At 43.3% G+C, this 22,128-nt stretch overlaps 1 protein-coding gene across 1 annotated transcript in view; it reads left to right on the top strand.

Moving 5' to 3' along the window:
* The first annotated feature begins 12,676 nt into the window (after window positions 1-12,676).
* The window catches only part of LAMB4 (laminin subunit beta 4), a 42,983-nt gene continuing 33,531 nt past the window's right edge, over window positions 12,677-22,128 (top strand). The window contains exons 1-4 of the mRNA XM_075741842.1: window positions 12,677-15,333; window positions 16,558-16,715; window positions 20,375-20,510; window positions 21,815-21,888. Coding sequence (XP_075597957.1) covers window positions 15,300-15,333; window positions 16,558-16,715; window positions 20,375-20,510; window positions 21,815-21,888 — 402 coding nt within the window. The 5' untranslated portion in view covers window positions 12,677-15,299. The remainder of the gene's footprint in view (window positions 15,334-16,557; window positions 16,716-20,374; window positions 20,511-21,814; window positions 21,889-22,128) is intronic.

The raw sequence follows: 22,128 nt of genomic DNA, 5'->3' as shown, positions 1-22,128 counted from the left end.
ATGCCTTGGGCCCTCGGGAGCTGCAGCTTCCTGCAGCGCTGGGGTGCAAGGCCGCCGGCACGGTAATACTGAGAGAACGAACATACTGCTCAGAGGAGGGGAAAATGGGTATCAAGAAGAATTTGTGAAGCTGCGAGTTACTGAGTGATCATTTAAAGTTATGTACATCAAGTATCAAAAGCAAACTGGAAAAGCGCTGTAACCTGGCTTGCAGTGGTAATGCTGTTTTAGACTTGATGGATATAAAAGCAAGCAATGCTTGAAAAAAGGCAGTGTCTTCTCTTAGGTTAACTATGAGGGGGAAGGCTTTAAGGCAGTGTGCTGTAATAGTGGGGAAAGACAGATTTTAAGCTCACAAGCCAGTCTTCAAACCTGAAGTGAAAAAAGTAAGAGGGCTCATTTATGCCCAAAATCTCTGTTCTGTTCCCTGAGTTGGTGGAGCTAATAAAAAGGCACTGCCTCTCACCGCAAACCTGACCCTCAGTAACAGCATTGCTAGTTTTTCTCCAGATTTTCAATTTTTGTGGGGTTACATTATGCTACTGTCGCCATCCCCACAAGTTCACAGGTAGCTGAGCCAACCTAGACATCTTCCTACAGCCAAAAGGGGAGCTCTCCAATACCTTTTGGGAACTACTAACATCTTGGGTACATCAAAGTTATTCAAAGATAAGTGCTCCATGTAAGATTTAAAAAAACCCAAACACATTTATATTCATAGATCAGAAAGAAGAGAGACTGAAGACTCCAATATTTTTTGATAGTGAGGCAAGCAAATAAGCCCCACACCCCAGAAACAGCATTAATACAGATTTGGTCTTTTTAATGCTATAGAGGAAAAAGTAGATCAATGACAAGAGACTCTCAAGTAGCATGTCGAAGTATATACAATCTGAAGAAAAAAACTGGGTATCTACAGTATTTGAGAACAAAAGGAACCTGAAAATGAGAACAGAATCAAAGAGTATTTTTTTACTTTTTAGGGATAGGCAGACCATGGGTTTCAGGAAAGGAAAGAAGATACAGCAACGCTGATACTGAATTCTGATCTATTTTGATCATTTTGGCAACTATAATAACTGGATCAGAGAGTCAGAAAGAAAAAGGGTGTGGGAGAGCAATACTACAGGAGATAAACATATTTTCAACCTGGTTATTTATCTGTACATACAGATCTGTTTATCTGTATAACAGCAGACAGCTTTAGCCACAGCACTTAAAGCTCTTACATTGACAGGCCAGTGGTTGTAGGGTGTGATTCGGCAGCCAGGGATTTTGCTGGCTAAGCCCTATTTTCCCTTGAAATGCTCTCAGCACTGAGGCCTGAAAAGAACAACCAATAGATCTGGTTATTAGCTGTGCATCAGAGATGCTCAGCAGATGTTCTCACAGACTATGAACTAAAGCAATGCAATCTGCTCACAGACAAAACCAGTTTTGGACTTAGTCCTCAACGCCACCCTGAGATGCCTCTTACAGAGGAGAAGTGGGATGGGACAAAACTGCTTGCACCTGTGCACCTTTATAGTAATTATTTTAACTACAGATGTCTCTATAGGATTTTATGAGGGAAAATGCAGTAAACATTTTTCAGAATTTAAGAAAAAAGGAGAAAATTCTATAGTGATAACACTTTGCATTATACCGACACTATGTATTCAACTGTACTGTGCTAAAGCAACGTAACAGTGATCATACTGCATCTACCAAATACCAGACTATTCCAATTCAAACTGCTCCTTTCCTTATGCACCTGGTGTGCTCGTTTTCTGCTCTCCTGATCGCACCTCGGTGGTGGCAGCCTATGAGCACCTGCCAAATTACTTTCAGGAGCCTGAAGGGAGCTGGGAAGGAAGAAATCCAGCTGTGAACTGCAGCCACACAGGCCAGCCAAGGGGCTTCCCCTCAGCTGCGGCTTTATACACATTTGTTTCACTACAGTCTTTAACAAGATCACAAAGCACCCTGAGACTTGAGTGCAGTCATCTATGTAAAAATACAACTACCTTGCCAAAAAACCCAGCACTTCTTAACACTGGTGATTTATCAAGTCTCTCAATGTGTGCAAAGAGGGGAAACCACTTAAGATGTCTCATATCCGTACAGTTTAGCAAACCACAAATGAATCAGTACAGAAAAAAAAAATCCCAGGAATATTAGGCTATGAAGCACATTGGTATCAAAGACAGTAACAGAGAAGATGTTAGACTAAACAAGAGGAGCAAATGTAAACACACACAGATTCCCCACCTGTGCTTCAACACACTTCAGCATTAACATGCTGGAAACCGTATGCAAGATACACAAGGCAAAATTTAAAACCTGGCTAAAGCATTTTGAGACTAAACCCAAGCCCCCACCATTTGCTGCTGCTACAGTCACCTGCACAGGTGGTTCATGACGGCTGAAAAAGTGCTTTGAAAGGGTGAGAGAAACGGGCCGGGCAGCAGGAGTGGCTGGGGGTTAGCCGCCCCCCGGGAGGGCAGAGGAGAGAAGCAGCGCGGAGGGGATGAGGCGAGGCAGGGGAAGAGAGCAGCCGGTTTACCGGAACCTGGAGGCATCGAGGTGGCATTTAGGAAGGAGAAGGAGGAGGAAATACAGGTGCAGAAGAGCAAATATGGAGATGAGGGGGTGGGAGTGGCTGGAAAGGGGGTGGAGGGGAAGAAAATCAGTGTTAGGGGCCGAGCAGTGAGGGCTGAAGGGACTGGGAGGAGGTAGAGGGGGGTGGGGTGCGACCGACCGATACCACGATGTGGGATGGTTAGGGGCGGCCCCGCGGGAGAGCGGCCCTAAAGCAGCTGCCGGGCGCTATAGAGTGGCGATGGCGGTGGGAAGTGCGGTCGGCCAATAAGAAGCAACCACGCTCGCAGGAACCAGGGAGACGAGGCAGGGGAAGGGGCCGCCGTCGTCATGCCTGTCTAGCCCTCGCTGGGCGCTGGGGGGAGCTGGGCGCTGCTGTCCTCTGCCCCGGAGCCGCGCTGTCGGTTGCCCGCCTCGGCCCTGCGCCGCGGTGCCGCTGAGGGAGGTGCTGGGTGACGCGTGGGCCTTCTCAGAGCGGGGCCGTGTGCGTTGTCGCCCGCTGGTCCCGCTGTTTTACCTCAGGGGCAGCTGTGCCTGACGCCCGCCTCTGAGGCGGTGAAGCTCTTCGAGCAAAGGAGAACCTCGACGCTTCTTCGTCCCCCACTTTTGCTAACGCTTAAAACCAGTTTGTGTTGTCACAGGTTGCCACGCGTCTGTGCCTCTTGCCGGTGAAGTAGCCGGTCAGCCCGGTGGAGGCGCGGAGCTGGCCAGTTTGGCCGGTCCCGCGGCCTGGGTAGAGGCAGGCGGCAGCCGAGGAGCGGGAAGCCGCAGTCCCGCCATGGGCTCGCCTTTCCCCGTCGCCGCGGCGGCGGTTCCCGCAGCTGGAGGCGCTGTTTCCTTGCCCGAAATCTGGATGGAGTTAGCGTCCCTCCATGTGTAGGGGTTGCGATTGCATTGCAATGAAGTAAGGCAAGTGGTGGTCGTGGCTGTGGTGGAATTTATTTACGGTCTTCCGTTTTCTTGGCGCATCGGTAGCGGGTTTAAATAAAAAGATGGCAATGGAAGGGGGCTTTGGTCTCTATTCTACATTGGTTTTCCACTTCTGGTCTTTTTAAATGATCTTCATGAAAATTTCTTTTCTATAGGGTCTCAAAAGCAGAACAGTCCAGTTCACTGAAAGGAAAAATACGTTAAAGTTACTTAGGCTATCTGAAATGATCCTATTTACAATTAATTTATTGTGTACACAGGATAACTCTGTTCTACAGAATCACCACTGGTTTAATACATAATCCAAAATTATTTACTGCTACAAATCTTTTTTAAGATAAATTAATCCTAATTCTTCTTTTGAATATTTCTGTGACTTAGCTAACATTTAAAATGCAATTTATACAGCTGCTTCATGAGGCTCAGACCTCACTCACAGGGGAGCTGGGAGACAGTACTGTACTCAAGTGAAGTACTGTGAAAGCTGCAGTTAAAAATATTACACTGTAATCTTGGGGGTTTTCCTTTTCCCAAGAATTTAAATTGTTCAGTGTAGGCAGATAACTGATTCAAAGTTGTGCCTTTCATTCTGCGGAGATTTGCTATATGTTGTTGATAGATTGTGTGGGGTGTGCGGGGAGGAAGGGAACATCAGCCACTGAGCTGAATTCCTGTCTAGATTACAAATGTCAGGTTAGTAATAAATCCTGATCTATCACCACTTGGCTATTTTTAGTAATTAGATCATGATTACAAAGCAGAAATATTTTGATAATTAATTAAGTTACATAAAAACACTAATCCTTTCTCATTATGGCTTCTTGAATTGTCTAAACACTCAGCACAAGGCCAGCAACTATCAGGAGACAAGAGACACTTACACTAGTGTATGGTATGACCTTCAGTATTTCTTTGATTTTAGTGTTCTGTTTTCCATTCTTTGGAACACAGTTTTCCTGAAAAAGCACATGACCATTAATAGGTTTCTCAAAGTTTCTTTGAAGCTGTATCCACAAATAATCATAATTTTTTACTCCTTTGCTACAAGTTTGCTGTGTCCCAGCATAAAGCTTAGTCTTGAAAAGTATTGCTAGTCTCAAAAACCTGGATGGTAGGAAGGATTTGGGCTTCTGCAGGGCTACCTGGTTGAGAACAGTGTTAGCTGGCGTGGTGGAAGGATATGAATGATTTGCCTTTGATAGAAGAAAAGGCATTGCTATTTGTTAATTGCATAAAAGACACTACAGTCCTTTTCAGGGTTCAGGAGAGGTCTGGATAAGCCATATGTGAGCTGATGTTGATACTAGGATATTCATATATGACAGGTTTGACATAATCTTACTAATATTTTTATCAAAGTTTTTCAAGTTGCTGTGATGCTTGTGGTGTTAGTAGTATGCATGTATGTAAATTGATGCTTAACAAGCAGAACAAGGTTTCCCCAACCTATTGTGAAATCTGTGTAGGTAAGTACAGACATTTGATTGTTTGGGCTCTATAAGGATTAAATCTTTAGAGTTTTCTTGAAAATTACTCCCTTGATGTTCTGCTAGGCCAAACAGGTTGTAAGAAAATCTTGCAAATTGCTAGAAGGGTTTTGCTCAATAAGTATATTGTTTTGATTTTAATAATACCATTAACTCCATGTTTTGGTGGTGTGGGTTTTTTTAATTTTATTTTACCATGCCTGTTGCTTTCTGTAACAATTTGAATATGATTGGTGAGAGCTGAACCTAGCAAAAATAACAACTGTTAATTAAGCTTTACCTAGTCCGAAATCACCAGGGTTTCAATTCATTTTCAGGACACTTCTGCAAGGCAATCTGAAGGGGTCAGGATACTCTTACATGAGCACCTCAAAATGCCCAGTAGGTCCAGTGCATCCCAACTCTTTAAACAGACATGGTACTTCTGCACAGACCTGCCCATGCGGTGAATGGAGACCCTGTAGCCATGCCTATGGATAGCCCTGTTTTTTCAGGCTCTGTTCCTCCATGGCAATACTTTTTTTCTGAACTCCTAGCACACAGCACTTCTTTCATGCCCATCTGACTAAGCCACAACTTCCAGCTACAATTTCCAATGTCTTCTCTGTAATCCCCTGCCCAGCTCTCTCCACATCTTCTTTGCCCAGTCCATGTCCCTATGAGTACCTGTGGACCTTCTCAAAAGATTCAGTCTTTTCCCTGCCAGGGTACCTAAATCAGCTGCTTCTCTTCCCCCTCCCACCCTCTCAATCTCCAACTTCAAACTGACCCTGGCTTCCCAAGCATGACTATAGGCTGGGCGAGGAATGGATTGAAAGCAGCCCTGAGGAGAAGGACTTGGGGGTGTTGACTGATGAGAAGCTCAACATGAGCCGGCAGTGTGCACTTGCAGCCCAGAAAGCCAACCGTGTCCTGGGCTGCACCAAGAGAGGCGTGACCAGCAGGTCGAGGGAGGTGATCCTGCCCCTCTACTCTGCTCTGGTGAGACCCCACCTGGAGTACTGCATCCAGCTCTGGGGGCCCCAGTACAAGACAGACACAGAGCTGTTGAAGAGTCCAGAGGAGGGCCACGAAGCTGATCAGAGGGCTGGAGCACCTCTGCTATGAGGACAGGCTGAGAGGGTTGGGGTTGTTCAGCCTGGAGAAGAGAAGGCTCCAGGGAGATCTAATCACGGCTTACCAGTATCTGAAGGGGACCTACAGGAAAGATGGTGAGGGACTGTTTATCAGGGAGTGTAGTGACAGGACAAGGGGTAATGGGTTTAAGCTGAAGGAGGGTCGATTTAGATTAGATGTTAGAAAGAAATTCTTTACTGTTAGAGTGGTGAGGCACTGTTAGAGTGGTGAGAGGTGGTTGCCCAAAGAGGTTGTGGATGCCCCATCCCTAGAAGCGTTTAAGACCAGGTTGGATGAGGCTTTGGGCAACGTGGTCTAGTGGAGGGTGTCCCTGCCCGCAGCAGGAGGGTTGGAACTAGATGATCTTTAAGGTCCCTTTCAACCCAAACTATTCTATGATTCCTCAAAGCTCTGGTCCTTTTCTACCCTGTTTTCTATTGCAGGCTGCATACCCTTCCAGGTATAGCAGAGACTCTGAAGTGCCAGCTGGCTCAGTGTTCATAGACACCTACTACCTTGACTCCGCTGCCGAGAGCTCAGAGTAATGGTCGCAAACTCTCTGGTGAGAAAGGATGGGCAATGTGAGAGCAAACTGATTGCTGTTGAAATGCGCTTTGCACAGATGGTCAGCAAGGGAGTGATTGCTTCCTGCCTCATCCTGCTGAAGAGGAACTGCCTCAATAATAGCATTGGAAAGCAAGAAGTATTTCCTTCTCCAGGTTTTCTGCTGACATTTTCTGTGTTTGGCTGGGTTTCCATCGTACCCAGCTGCTCCTGCTTGGTGATGACAACACTTCCCTTCCATATGACAAGGGGACATCAGGAAAGTGAAGGGAAACATTATTTTTCTGTTGTCTCCCATCTGGTATAATTAAGTACTTGAGAGGAAGATAAAGCAGAGGTTATATATTCTTGATCCTGGGCAAATTATATAAAGCTATGCACCAGTTCCCAACTTGCTAGCATGCAATGTTATTACTGTGCTACTGTTACATTGGTTATATCATTAGGGTCCATGACAAAAATCTAATCATTCCCCTCATTTTATGTGTGACTTATGTGTGATGCTTCCTGTGTTTGTACAGATTCCAGATGTTACAGGATAGCTACAGATAAAATTAAACAGCTGATAGTCAGCTAGTCATCATTCTGTCATACTTTTAGGTAATTAACATGTATATCTTGATAGATTTAAATACCCCCCAAAAGTCTTTATATTAAATTTCATTTCAGACTGAAAATGGAGAATCTCCAAAATGTCAGTTTAGCTGTTTATATTGCCAAGTTTGGCAAAAGAAGGTATGTGTAGCTGTTGAGGCTTTTGGCTGAGCTCTGGTTCGTCTAACGCCTGTCTGCTCTGCGCTTGCTGCCTTCTGCAACCAGGGACCTCGTGGGTGACCACAGGAGAGGACCCATGTGAGGGTGCTGTTGGGGGTCACAGCCAGACACCACTTGTATCACAGGTATTGGTGACTACAGATAGAAAGCATCAGGTTTCCCAGTTATTTCACCATGCAGACCTTTCTATTTCTGCAGCTTCCTGAAGCTTTATTAATTTCAGTCTAAATGTACTTCAGATTCCTAGTGATTTTGTGCTACTTTTGTTTTCCAATTATATGAGAAAGAAACCATTTTTTTCTAGCCAAAGATGTAATGAGGAAGAAAAGTGATTTTCAGTCCATCTCACTTTTACTAACCAAAATTAAATAATGACCCAAAATTATTTTATTCCAGGTCAATCTAAACAATACTATTTAAATTTTCAGTTCTAATAAAAAATAAGGAGAAACTATGAAGCCAGACTTATTTCAGAGACCAGTAGTTTGGACGCTCCCCAGGACGGTGGGAGAGCTGGTTTAACTTTGTGCTTCTGACCAGAGGACCAGACCCAGTGGCTCCCATGGGAGCTCTCTAACCACTGGGCTTTGGTGGCTCTGCAGGGGATACTCTTGCTGCTGCTGCCATTGTCCTCCACTGGAGACATTTTTCTCTCCACTGTTTTCTGTCCTCAAACTGAAGCTTCAGTCATCCTTCTGTCTGTCAGGTTCTCCTCCCGATGGTCTCAGTTTCCTAGGGGTTTTTGGGAGCTTGTGGAATTGACTGTTTTCCCTTTGTTTTGTCTTTAAATTATGGTCTCCTGGGTTCTGATTTTTGTTTATTCCCCACCCCAAAAAACCCCCAAACATAACACCTTAGTTCCCAAACAGACTACAGTATGCAAGGTTTCTGCATTGATAGCAAAATGTTTCTAAGCCAGTAGGCCACAAAGGTTCCTCAGGGGCCAGGGAGATTTTCTGAGCTCAATATAATTTCTAAACAACATCAATTTAACCTTTGCAGAAAAATTTGCTTTAACCTAGAGAAAAATACTTAGGATAATTTAGGCTGTCAGGTATGGAAAATCTAATAATAGGGATCTAAACCAGAACATTAGCACAAATTTGGGTGAATAAAAATAGGACAGTCTTTTCTTAGCACTTTCAACAGTACAGAGACCATTAGCAGAATAAGAGCACTGTTATGCCCTATTAACAGATACTGTGGTGGAAAAAGCTTTTCACTGAAAAGCTTCATTATTTTATGTTGCAGGGTTATGGCTGTTGCTGTCATCCTAGCCCTGTGTATATTGTCCTCATACAATTTGTACTTTAAAACTATAATAGAATTTTAATCCCTGGTTTATTAAGAGGTTCTTTGGTCTTTTATTTGTTTGCCAAAATATAGCTTGATGTTTTAAAACAAAGTATGATTGACTCCTTAAAAGCATATAGGTAAATCTAATTCAACAGCTGCTCTTCATGCTGCTTGAGTCAATTTACTGGCGGAGTTGGAAGGACCATACCCTCTGGCCCATGTTATGTGTACTTTTCTTGAAGAAAGTAATTGAACAAATGTCTTTCCAAAAAAATCTTTGGTCAAATTGTCTTTAAATCTAGCCATTTTTTGTGACTAATGTGAAGCACCTTGGCTTGAATGGCTTGAAACAAGCATCAGTTCTCTGAGAAGCAAACCTTTCCATGTAGTTAAAACAGTGAGATGTGCAAAGTGAATATTGGCTTTTTAATTTTTTTCCAGTTGTCTTATTTGCAGAGACTTAGATTATTCCTGATAAAATCATCAATATAAATATAGCTTCTCTTAACTCCTGCAAGTCTGATACAGCTCTCCCTTTTTAGTGGAGACCCTGTTTTAAAAGATAAAACGTGCATGGTTAATTCTTAGAGTTGTGGGGTTTTTACATATATATAGCCTACAGCACTCCTGTTAAAGCCTCAAAACGCAATTTGCTCCTCATAATCACGGGGAAAACTTGTATGCGGACTTCATGGGGCTGAATAAAGCCAGGAACCCAGAGAATGTTCTTGGGAGGGTAAATCTACTTTCCTTGGTGTACTTTCCCTTTGTTCCCCTGTGGAAGGTCAGCAGGGACACAGCAGAACATCCCAGGCAGCTATGGGTGACAACAGCCTGTAGAAGCAAATGCTCCAGGGTGAAGCACCTCTTCAGTCTGGGTCTCTGTTGGTGTCTCAAAATCTGTAGCAAAGCCAACAGAGGTTCTCCAAACAGCTGTGGAAATGTTGCTATGTGCAAGAAAAGAGCAGGGGATGCCAAGGGAGGAGAGTTATTTGTGGTTCCCCAGGCCGGACATCATTTTTCATTCTCACCTGGAGGGCAGCCTTCATCAGGGGGATGCCAGTTACATGGGTTTTTGCAGCTTATTATTCAGGTATAATAAATCATCACTAGAAAAATGTATCTAAGAGCTCATCATAGCTATCTAGACAATGTACAAAGCAAAAAGCAGGGCAATGTCTCAAGCCCTGAGGAACCATCGTTACTGACACAAGGAGGGAAAGACTATTCATGAGGACTGTGGTGAGGGAACAGGCCCCTTTGGGAGGGCACCTAGGGCACCTATGAGTTTGCCTTCACCATATGGCTGTGCTGATCTAACAGTTCTCCACGGCTGGTGCTCTAGCTTAAGCCTTTGTCCACATACGTGGCATCAGTACTGCTGTGTCTCTGATCCCATGTAGCATGGCACCAATGGGCACCGTCCCATGGTGTCTGAACACAGCGGCCAGAGCTGGGTACTGGTAATGGGGTTTGTCCATACCCCCAGGCTCGATAAAGGGTGAAGCAGCCTTGGGGTTCATCCGGAGGTCTAGCTGGGAGGGAAGAATCGGAAGAAGGGCCAGAGGCAGCCCTGGACACCAGGCTGCAACACCTTGCAGAGGTTGGAAAAGCTCTTTTGCTTCCTTTTGCTCACACATGTCTTCAGTTGTTTCTTCCTGAGCATATTCCTTTTTTTTCTTTCTAGTCCCCTCTGCTGTGTTTTAGCGCACAGTAATCAATTTTTTCTCTTGAATTTATGGAGAATAATTATTTCTCATTAATAGGCTAGTAAAGCAATGAAAAATTTCAAGCACTCTTGTTTACTGCTGTGAAAAGGTTCCTAGAAACAGCCTTGTCCAGTTGTACTGAGTGATCTCACCAATTCTGAGTAAACTAACATGAGATCGCAACAAGGTATGTGACAGACTTCTCAGTCATACTGCCAGCTTGGAAATGTCAGGGCCTTAGGTGATAACATGAAACACTGTATCTTGAATATATATATATATATGTATGTATCTTGAATAGCACTTTGAAAATCACACTGATACTTTAAAAAAAAAGCTGCTCTGCCTTTTTTGTCTTTAGTGTTGATTACTGCTATCAGCAACACTGTGCCTGCCAGGGAGATAATATTCAAGTTGAAACTGCATTTCTTGTTTGTGGTGGAAAATCCAAAGACTTAAAACACCTCTCTTGCAATCCAAGGTGAAGGGCACTGTGGGGTGCTGACTATTAGAAAATGAAGAAGCTTCTTATAAATTATAAATAGACTTTACATCCTTTTGAAATGTGGAAAAGCTCTTTTAAACAATTATTAAATACAATTTTTAAAGTAGCTGTTTGCTCCAGGATGCAAGGTACGGAGGAGCAGCCAGCCGGTGGGATGTGGAGGCGAGGAGGCTGGGGGACAAGGTGGTCTCTCTCTTCCCCTGCCCCTGAGCTCCGTAGCATATTCTGCTGTCCTTAGTTCTCTCCTGATCAGATCTGTCAAATAAAATACTTCTCTTAATTGTAAGCTTATATTTCATTCTGTTTTTACTATCCGGTGCTACAGTCTCCCAATGCGTAGAAAACCAAAAAATGCAGTCTTTTGCTTTGAGAAATTACACCTTAAGCATAAGATACTCTTCAAAAAATGAGAACAGAAACAGAAGAGAGACAAAAGTAGCAAGATGGTTTTGCTTTTCAGACCATTAGATTTCATTTAGGATTTTGGCCAGTTCTCTATGGATGGGATTCATCTCAGTACACTTGAGTTGCTTAAAATACAGGCGTCTGTTCTAGGTAGAGAACTGGACTGCCAAAGGAAAGCAGCAGGTACCTCCAAAGGGGGATTTATCCTTGTAAGATAAGTATCTAAAGAAGGTGGTAGGATGGATCCTATAGAGATCCCTGTCTTTCTCCAGCGACTCTAAAGGAAGCCCAGGTAATTAGTTTAGATTAAATACTTTTCACATGGCAAGAATAATCCCAGGCTTGAATTATTTAATTCCTTATTGAATCTTTAAAGAAAACCAGATTTTTTTTTTTTTCTGATGTTTTTCACATTTTCATTACAGGGAAAAATCCATATACCCAAAGAGACATTTTTATTCAGGATGTCCATCAGAAGAAAATGCATCCCTGTATGGTGCCAGCTGCCCCTCAGCCGTCATCCTGGGGCCAGGCTCTGAACCGTGGCTGGTGCCTCTACTCCTGCCCTCTTCCCTCACTGCTGGCTGGTGTCTGGGAAGGATCTATATGCCCAAGTGCTAGCAATTCCTGTCCTTTGTGTGTATCAGGGATACGCCTGGGGCCTAAGAAATGACAACCCTAGGACCTGTGGTGACTTGAAAAATCACGCACCAATGCTCTACCCTCCAGCCAGCATGGGACGAGTGATGCATTATAAATCCAGATCCTTTACCAGTGGAGAGATTAAGGAAGCAAGAATGAAGTTTCTTAATCCCTGCCTCAAGCGATTTAAAACCTCCTTCTTGCTTGGGGTCCTACATAAATCAAAACACAGGACTGGCTATATTCTGCAAATAAATCTTCCTTGATATTTACTTCTCACATAAATTCTCTGTAACAAAATGTGAATTCCCTACCAAATACGCTAATAAAATGTCAACCATTCTATAATTTAGTAGCATCATACTAATAATACTTTCCTCAGTTATATGTCATTCTTTCAGAGAGCACTTGACATGCTGCTTACACATAAAAAGTAAAATTTATATCTTAATATATCACTTAGTCTTTTATTTTTTAATATTGAAACCCACTAAATATAAACCATATGTACAATAGTTAATCATGCATGAATATAGACCAAATGCAGATTAAATTAGCCTGAAAAAAGTCTCCCATGAGTAATTTCCACATGCACTTGAGGAAAATAATTCAAAAAATGTGAGTATATGAATTATTTCTCCTAGAGTGAACAATCATAGTAATGGCAGAGGATGCTTAGTACTGAATTAAAGAAGATGTATCTTTTTTCTTTTTTTCTGAAAGAATAGGACCTACCAAAAGAAAAGCAATGACTAGTTTATAAAACATATTTTGCACATATAAAAGCTTTGTGTTTGAGGATGTGATGACACTTTACAGGCAATCATGAATTAAGCCTTACAAGCAGTCAGAGGAGAACTGATAACAAATATGTGACAGCTAAAAATACGTACCCAAGACAACCTGCCATTCTGGAAACTGGAATCAAAGTGTCACAGGTTTCAACAAAGACACGAAAACCAGTGGCCAGTTCTGTACATGACTGGTGAATGCCATTTGGAAGCTGCTCCATCACCGCGTTTCCCATGACCGCCCAGTACACCGCACACCACCCTGCCCCATGCTTGCCGCTATGGGCAGTTACAGGCAAAGCTTGTGCTGAAATGCAAAGCTGTGACTCAAGTTGCCATGCTGTCTTTAGCTTTAAATTGAAAAAAAAACCCCAAACCCTAATGCTTACGGCAGCAATCCAGAGCTTGAGCAAATTTGAAGCTGGTTCGATATGCTTACATGGGTGCAATCACAGCTTTCAGGCAGGCATGTTTACAGTCACCTCAAAACCCCAAATCAGCCCTTCCAGACCGTCTTCACCCCTACTATGAGGAGCTGTCCTTCATAGCCCACATTCAGATAAATCAGTGCCACTAGATTTCTGATGTTAAGTTGCTGTAAAGACTTTGACATTTGGTTGCAAACCGGATCAACTGAAGAGTTGTTTGCCAGCACTTTAAGAATCCCAGCCTTCTTTTTTCAGTTGCATGAACTTTTTCTGCTGTGAACTTAACCTGTCACAATTTTCTTTCACTGCACATATTTGCTGATGCCAGAAGCTCCGGCAGAAAGAGTTCACAAATCAAGCCTTTGGCAGATTGCAGGCTGGGTCTCATTCTCACCTACACCTCGGTGCCTCGGGGGACGCACTGTCTTCTCCAGCTGAACCACACAGGTATGCCTTTGCTTGCTTCCCTCAGCCGGCTGTGCTCATTTCCAGCTGAAACACTTGGCTGTCTGAAACCCAGGTAAGACCTCTTCAGCATTTAATTTTCCTGCTAAGCATGGAACTAAAGTATGTTGCAGTTTTGCCGGTCCTTGTTTCTCTGTTAAAATGAGTCATATTTAAAGAGTATCACTGGTGTTGAACGTCACGGTGTTAGACAGGGTAGGGACTGAGACATAGAACTTCCAAGATTACTCTTACCGTAGATACCTATATTTTACTGCAGTGCTGTTGCAGTTTAAGTAATTTCTGAGTCTGTCCATCATTCTGACAGAGTATAAAATTTAAAGTTCAACTCAGCAGGGAAATATTTGCTCGGTTTTGCCTCAGACACTGGCTCTGCTGCCAGCTCTCTCTGTATCCAGGGAGCCAGGCGCAGCTGAACGGATGCTCTCCGGCATCGTCTCACTGTCACACGCCAGGCTTTCTGTGGTCGTGGCAGGTGAGAGGAGCTGAAGCAGCACGAAGTGCTGGTGGCCCTTGATATCTTTCCCTGCCTGTGGTTGCTGAAACAGCCGTGTAGATATGGCTGTTGTGTCATGTGCTGTATAGAGCCGCATGAACCAAGCCTATGTGGAGCCTGTAACATCTGAAATGCTTCGAATGCCTTTGCTTTGTTCCCCCTGCTCTGAGGGGCGTTATTTCATCTTAGCTCATTCAGCACAGCGACGGCTGTATGAAGGTGAGGAACAAGAACAGAGCTGAGAAGGGGCACTTTGGGCACGCTCATGTGGGGATGCTGGAGCTGCATCAGGGCGTGCTGGCCCCGCTGGTGCCTACAGATGGAGAAGGAGGTGGAAGGCACAACGATGCAGGGCAGGCTGCAGTTTGGAAGCTCTACTTGGTGGCAGGATTGGGTTGTCTTTTATACCCATGGGTGCCTTCTGTTTTTCCAACAGAGGTTTTGTGTTGGCAAGTCTTGTTTTCGTCCAGGTGAACAGGAAGAGGAAGGGCGTGAAGTAAATGCCACAATGAGCCTTCCTTGGGTTCACACTGAAGTTCCCCTGTACGCATCTTTTGCGTTGTTGCTGACATTGCCTGTTTTTCCTCACCACACTTTAAGATGCAGTTATAATTTTGTCTCTGCCAAAATTCATAGCACCTGACTTCAGGCATTTCTCAGTGGCATCTTCGTTAGGACATCGGTCTTTGTTTTAAGTCAATGCAAGAAACATGAACCTCCAGAGGAGTTAGATCTCTGCAAACAGCCGTGCTGAATTTAGTTAGGATTAAATAGCTTGTATTCAAATACTACAATATTTTTCCTGATAGCATTTTGTTTTTACTTTAAGCGTGAATATGTTTTTATGGTCTTCTCTGAAAGCACTTGTGAGGTGTCCCTTTGCTTTCATCCCAATTTCAGCGCTGAAAATTTTCAGGAGAAATTATTGCTAAAACAAAATCAAAGCCAGAGTTTCCTTTGAACCTTTATATTTTTGTTATGGCTCTGTCACTTTACTAAAGGCTAGTTCTGAGTAAGCCTATGTGCAAGGGGTGCCTGGGTGAGGCAGAACACTGGATGAACCACCAGTTCTTCTCTTGCAGTGGCACCAGTTTGAGTTTCACAGGGAGGCATGAGGCTGGGGCTGGCCATCCTGTTACACCTCTGTAAGTACAGATGTTACAGTTATTCAGGCCAATTTTGAAATATTACCGTGTGATTTACATATCTTTCCAAGATTTTGTTAGAGTGCTGCTTTTATGTATGTTATTAAGACACACATGCCAGAGAGTCCTTATTCCCCACTCTCCTGCCTGGGAGCTATGAGTGATATGAAACCTTTAAATACAAAGCAAAGCTAATTGAGTAACTGTAATTGAGTCTGAATCAGGTCCTGAAAGGGGCAATCATTATCTACTGACAGCTAATACCATGGATCTGGATAAACAAAGGACAGGCTAACCAAACTTATGCATGGCTTTATACCTAAAGTGTCAGGCTTCACTCATTATCTGAAGTATACCTGAGCCATAGACTGAAACCTGGCTGTAAAATACTGTATATTTACTGCTGTAATTGCATTATTGCTTCTGGTGTTGTGTGGGATCTTCATGTATTGATTGTAACTTTTTTAACTGCACTTTTTATAACAAGTTGAGCCAAGTAGAGCTGAACAGATAAAGCCTCCAAGGTACCCATTCCTGTTCAGGGTTTCAGGACAGAACTTGTTTAAAAGGACAAGCCCTGTAAGGGAAGACTTAACAGAATGGGGAAAATATTTAAAGTTGTTTCAGGCAAAATAACCCAAAAGATCCTGCAATCGTTTAGAGAATTCAGAATTATTCTGCTTAATTATTAATGATCATTCCATGGTGTTTGAACAGAGGATTCTGGGGACTGGACCAGGAGGTTCATTGCAAATCATCAGAAAATCTGGAGGACCCTGACATCAGTCCTGGTCTCAGTTCCACCATTATAATTTGGAAATCAGCAGAATCAGCAGAATTAATCCAAATCTGGCTTTGCTCACAGAGTCAATTGAAATGCCCTGTGATTCTGCTGCAGGAATGATGGCTATGGGTATGCCAGGGTAGGAAGCATAATAAATTATTGCTCATAGCAGATTGTCATGTTTACTGCACAATAATGTGCTGAGAATTTAAGTTGTAGCATAGATTTGCGATATGCTAGCTCTATTTTTTATAATGATTTTGCAGCAGGTGTGTTCATTACCAAAGCTCTTCAAGATTCTACCAAACAATATTATTAAGGACAGAGGCAAAGGATAATTTAGTTTTCTGCTGAAGTGAGGATGTAACTGATTTTCTCTGGAGAATACTGCTGGGTATACAAAACAATTTCATCTCTCTTTGATTTTCTTTTGCGCTCAGCGTTGATAAGACTCCAGCATGCGCAGGATGACTGTGATGCTGGGTCCTGCCACCCGGCCATTGGGGACCTCCTCCTGGGTCGCAGCAAGCAATTAACGGCCTCGTCAACCTGTGGAATGAATGGCCCTCAGAAGTACTGCATTATCGGCTACCTAGAGGTTGGTTTGCTCTTTCTTTTTTAATAAACTGAGCTCTGCTTACTAACAATATTCTTATCTGTAAAAGGAAGATACCCAGACTAGGAAGTTTCTACTGAAGTTGTCTCAAAAAACATCAGACAGCATGACATAAGCCTGGTGGAAGTCTATGCCTTATCGCAGCACACATGGAGAGTTTGGCAGCAAACAGCCTCCACAGTGATGTATAACTTCTCAGGAGGGAGAAACATCCATGAGATGCAAATGAGCACAGGGATTTCTGAAGGAACTTTGCTATGTGGGTCCTTTTCCCACTCATGCCTCAGAGGTGAAGACCACAGTTTGCATGTGCATGAGTGGTTAGCAGGAGGAGTGCGGTCCTGCAGGCTGTGGGCACTGCCTCAACAGGCCTTTGCTGGAGGACGTGGCCCTTACAGTGTTGAGATCTGAGGCAGCCTGTTAAGCAATTCACACCATGTCTTCTCATGTCTTTTCATCTGAAAGTAGACCAGTGTTGAGGAAAGCAGAATGCCATTGCTGGCAGAAGGAAAACCTAATGGTATAGTTGAGTCTTTGGCCATGTGGGTGGGTGGGCAGATCTGAAATATGGGTGATCAGAGGGATCCCTCTCGCTCCCTGGCCACGATGGGGGACCGGCAGGTGTACAGGAGCCAGGCAGGCAGAAACGGGAATTCCCCTGTTGCATGTCCTGGAGGACTTGGCCCCACTAAGCTAATAAATTGTTGCAAATAGAAATATTTTCACTAAATACCAGCTGTGAGGCTGAAGAGGAATTTAATAAAACACAACTTAATTTATAAGCATTTGAAAATAATTACAGTTTATGACCTTCTGGCAAAACGCTGTGACACATTTACAGTGCAAAGCTCTGCCATACTGAGATGGCACCAAGCACTGCTCCCAGTTACTCATTGCAACTACGGTTTTCTGCAAAATGTAAATACCTCTTTCCTCTTCCAAAAGAGCCTGTGAGCCACTCTTCACCCTTTTCTGGTTTTTCCCCACATTATTTGAACAAGTGGATCCTGGGCACTAACTCCTTGGTTGTGCTCTGAGTCTTGGCACTGCTTGGTAGCCTGGCACAAAGAGCCATCTTGGAGACATCGCCTTTCTGCCCCTTAGTTGGATGACTGCTTTTTTCCCCCTCTTTTTAAGAGGAGATCAAAGAGCAATAAAAAATTAGTATTTTCACTTGCCTGTACTTATCCTTTGAAATATGTAAATACAGACTTATGAAAAGGAACAGCTGTTCTGCAATAATCCCTGTGATTTAATGCTGCTTCAACTTATCTTGACCCTGGTGACTGTCTCCTGAAGACGATGAGAGCTACAAATTCTGCTGCTTTGCAGAGCTTGAGAGATGGAGGCTTATGCTCTGGCAATGTGATCTGCTGTACCAGCTCCCCTTAAATGTGTGTGTCACCTAAGGTATATCAGAGAGTCCAACTCAACTTGATTCTCTTTCTCACCAGCACATTGTTGAATACTTGGCTGGAGGCAGGCCAGGAGCTTTGCATCTTGCGTCTTGCAAAGCCAAGTACTCTCTTCCTCAGTTCCCCTCCTGATGACCTGTGCCAGGCATTACAATGAGAGCAAACCTGACTTGTGAAAGTTTGTGTTAGTCAACGTGGCAAGCTGCCAAGAGCCAGGTCTCAGTTGGGATGTCTTACTGAAAATTCAGATTGAAAAAAAATTAGACTTTAACTGCTTTGTGTTTGAAAAGAAGCATTGCAAATCATTTTCAGTCTTTAATATGTCTTATTGTTTCTAAATATAGGTCAAGTGGGTTTTAGCCCTGTGATTGGATTTACTACTTACATATGTTTTGAAAAGAAAAGAAAGAAGACTCAGTATTAAGGAGAGTATAAAGCTGCACACTTCAGAGGCAAATGGGATCTGCCAGACTTGCCTTACGTGGACATGCATGTGCTTGTCCTTTGGGGCACAAAAAGATTTTTATGGAGCAACCTTAAACATAAGTTGACTGCGCGTCATATTGTATGTGTCTGTATAAACCAGAGAGTGGGTGTGCACAGTCCTGCCAAATGCTTTGATAACCCGAGCTCTCCTTACCAGAGCTTTGTGAAATGAGATGACAGAGTATTTTTTTGTATTTCTGTCTCGTCTTCTAAAGTGTACATTTGCACATTTGTCAAGTGTAGTGTAGAATGACTGAATATAATATATATTATCATAATGTTTTAAAACACATGAATTATACCATACCTCTAAATCTATATCTTTTTGTTTATTTAAATGTGAATAATTCCCAGGTGATTCCATAATACAAATATGTTCCTAATAACTTCTCCGTAGATCCTGAGCAGGCCAGGCGGGGTGCCTCTCCACCTGTCCCCTTCTGGGTCATTTCCAGCCCAGCTCCTGCCACTGACTTCCACTTTTTGTTTTCAGCAGCGTCCCTGCCAGCCTCCCAGCCAAGGGCACTGAATTTGTGCCTCCTCCTTCAGCTCCCTCTGGGGTACTATTGTGCCCCCTTCTCCCTGCCAGTCCCTGCCAGCCAGGCACACAGCTTGGGCACTACCTTCTGCTTTGGCTTATCCCTAAGTCCTCGCACTCGGGCTCTGCCCAAATCTCACAGAGTCCGTCTGTGTAGCACAGCCACCTCTGCCCACCCTGGGCATCCCCCCCGTGCAGCCACTGCCATTCGCTTCCCCCATGGCACTGTCAGCTGCGATCGCATGCTGCTTGGGCTTCTCCACATGGCTCAGCCCGGTTCATTTCCCAGCCTGGCATGTTAACCTTGTATCCCACTCAATCCCCCTCTTATCACCTTAAATAGGAGCTCCTTGCCCTCACTTCCAAAGCCTTTTCACAGACAAAAGCCTCTCCTTCAGCATTGAGATATTGGCTAATCATTGCCACCTTCCTCTTCTGCTTGTTACATTTTCAGACAAGACCCTTTCATCCTATTGACATCCCAATTTTCCTCCTTTTTAAACTTTTCCAGTTTCCCTATGCCTACAAAAGGCACTGACAGTGGTTGGGGTGGTGGTGTCAGCCCAGACCACCTACTTTGTACCTGGATCCAGCCTTGCTTTCCATTTGTATAACAGCACCTGTCTGCTGCTCCTGGCTGGGTCTCCGAGCTGCTAGAAAATGTGCAAAAGAGAGAGGAAAAAATGTATAAATGATTTAGTGAATGTTACTCTTCAAGGCTTCTTCAGATCTTGAAAGATCCAGTCCTCCTTTGTATCCCCTCTGCCTCCTCACTCCTGGCTCTGGCTGAAAGTTTCTACAGCCTTTATGAGACATGAATAAAAGCTCAGGTTTTAAAAAATAAATTTCTCCCAAGAAACTCTTGCAAAGCAAACCCTCTGGCAGCTAAACCCAGAACCAATAGCTTGACAAACTTATTTCTTTGCTCTTACTGAAATTCCTGCTCCACAACTCAAAAAATGTATTGTTTATAGACTACCTGGGGCAAACCGAGGCCAACATTTACTATATGCATGGTTTCTGCATATGATGATTTTCTTGGGCTTGTGCCTCATATATGAAAGCCTGAGTGATTAAAAGCACAGGCGCCCAAAGCAACATGACAGGCTCCAATCTTGCAATGGCATAAACATGTGTACATCCACTGGATCTTTAGACCAGAGTCCAAATTAATCTTTTATCCTGCTCGTTTTGTTTTCTAGGCTGAACAGAAGTGCTTTCTCTGTGATTCCAGATACCCATATAATCCCTATACACAGCACAACAGTCACATGATTGAAAATGTTATCACAACTTTTGAGCCCGATAGGAGAAAAAAGTGGTGGCAGTCAGAAAATGGTAAGTTTCTTTGAGAAAATATTACTGCAAAATGTTACTGTGAGATTCATTTATGTAATTGGAATGCATCACATATTGCTTCGTGAAGAGATGAAACAAAACTGCATCCATTCTCTGATTCAGTAATGGGGTCATTTAAACCTATTTGTGTGTAACAATATAGGATTTCAGAAATTTTATTTTTCTACGGACAAATTTTAAGCACAGTATGTCCAAGAGCTGGCCAGAGGACCTGCACAGTGCTGTGTTATACACAGTGGCCATGTATCTTTCACAAAGTGCTTTTCAGGGAAATGTGATTTGTGGCAAAAGGTACGTTTGCCTACAGATGTGTAATGACAGAGTGTGTAAAACACAAATATCCATTAAAAAAAATAAAAGTGCTTGCAGTGTAAAGCTTGAATACTTTAGGAAATAATTAAATGAAGCTTGGCTATCAACACCCTTATTGCCACATAGTAATTTTGTCGCAAGCTTCTCTGTAGTAGTTCTTTGTTGATATCAATTTATATATTCTTACAGCTTCTCTGTGAAGGCATGATAGGAGGAATAGCATCTACTCTACTTTATTTGACATGTAGTGAATATGTAAAAAATATTTGACTTGTTGGAAATTAAGGTGTAGAAAAATTAAGATAATGCAGGAGCCCTGGGATGCTGCATGCATATGTGAACAATGGGGATATCAGCTGAGCTCCTGCAACTCTCTACAAAGAATGTGTGAATTGTGGGGTTTTTTCCATACTTGTTGCAATTTTGTAAGATGCCTGGTGGGATAGCTCTGCTCATGACAAATTTCAGGTCTGGCAGTATAGAAGGGTTTAATAGATCTGTTTAGCATGAAGAAAACCCCATATTTTTATTTGGTTTCATTTTTTCTTAGAAATAAGCGAACTATTTGGATGGATTTTAAAAAAAATCTTACTGGATATAGGAAAACTGTCGTGGATGAAAATATTCTGACATGTGCTGGGGCAGGGTTGCACCACCACAAAGACGTAAACCTAGAACCTTACCATCACCATCACTTACAGTCCAAATGGTCTGAACAGGACTTTTAACCACCTCCTGCCATCTCAGTGACATGCGGCATTGCCAGTGCCAGTGCTGGATAGGCAGCGCATCGCATTGCCCCCGAAAGAGAAATCCAGCTGCACGCTGGGTTTGTGTGCAGGGGATGCCCTAAAGAGCCTAGCTGCTGTGCTGGAAAAGGCATCTTTAAATTCCCCACAGGAAAGCTGTCTCAGCCCCCCCCCCCCAAAGTGCACATTGTGCTCTTCACTTAATTTTCATTCTCTTTTCAGGTGTTGACCATGTCAGCATTAGATTGGACCTAGAAACTTTATTCCAGTTCAGCCATCTTATCCTGACTTTTAAGGTACATATTTTACCAGAGCTTTTATGTAATGTTATACACTAATTACTTAACCACAGGAATAAATTGCTTAGAGGGGCAGTGAAAGCTCCATCTTTAGAGGTTTGTAAGAACAGGTTAGATAAACACCTGTCAAGTATGGTTAAGTTATAGTTGATCCTGCCTTAGGGGAGGAGGATAGACTGAATAGTTTCCTATTCATGTGCCTTCTGGTCCCATTTTCTATAAATCTGAGAATTAAAG

The sequence above is a fragment of the Balearica regulorum genome, chromosome 1, assembly GCF_011004875.1.
Source record: "Balearica regulorum gibbericeps isolate bBalReg1 chromosome 1, bBalReg1.pri, whole genome shotgun sequence".
Lineage (NCBI taxonomy): Eukaryota > Metazoa > Chordata > Aves > Gruiformes > Gruidae > Balearica > Balearica regulorum.
Note: the sequence above shows the minus strand (reverse complement) of the source record. Positions and strands in the feature narration are given on the sequence as shown.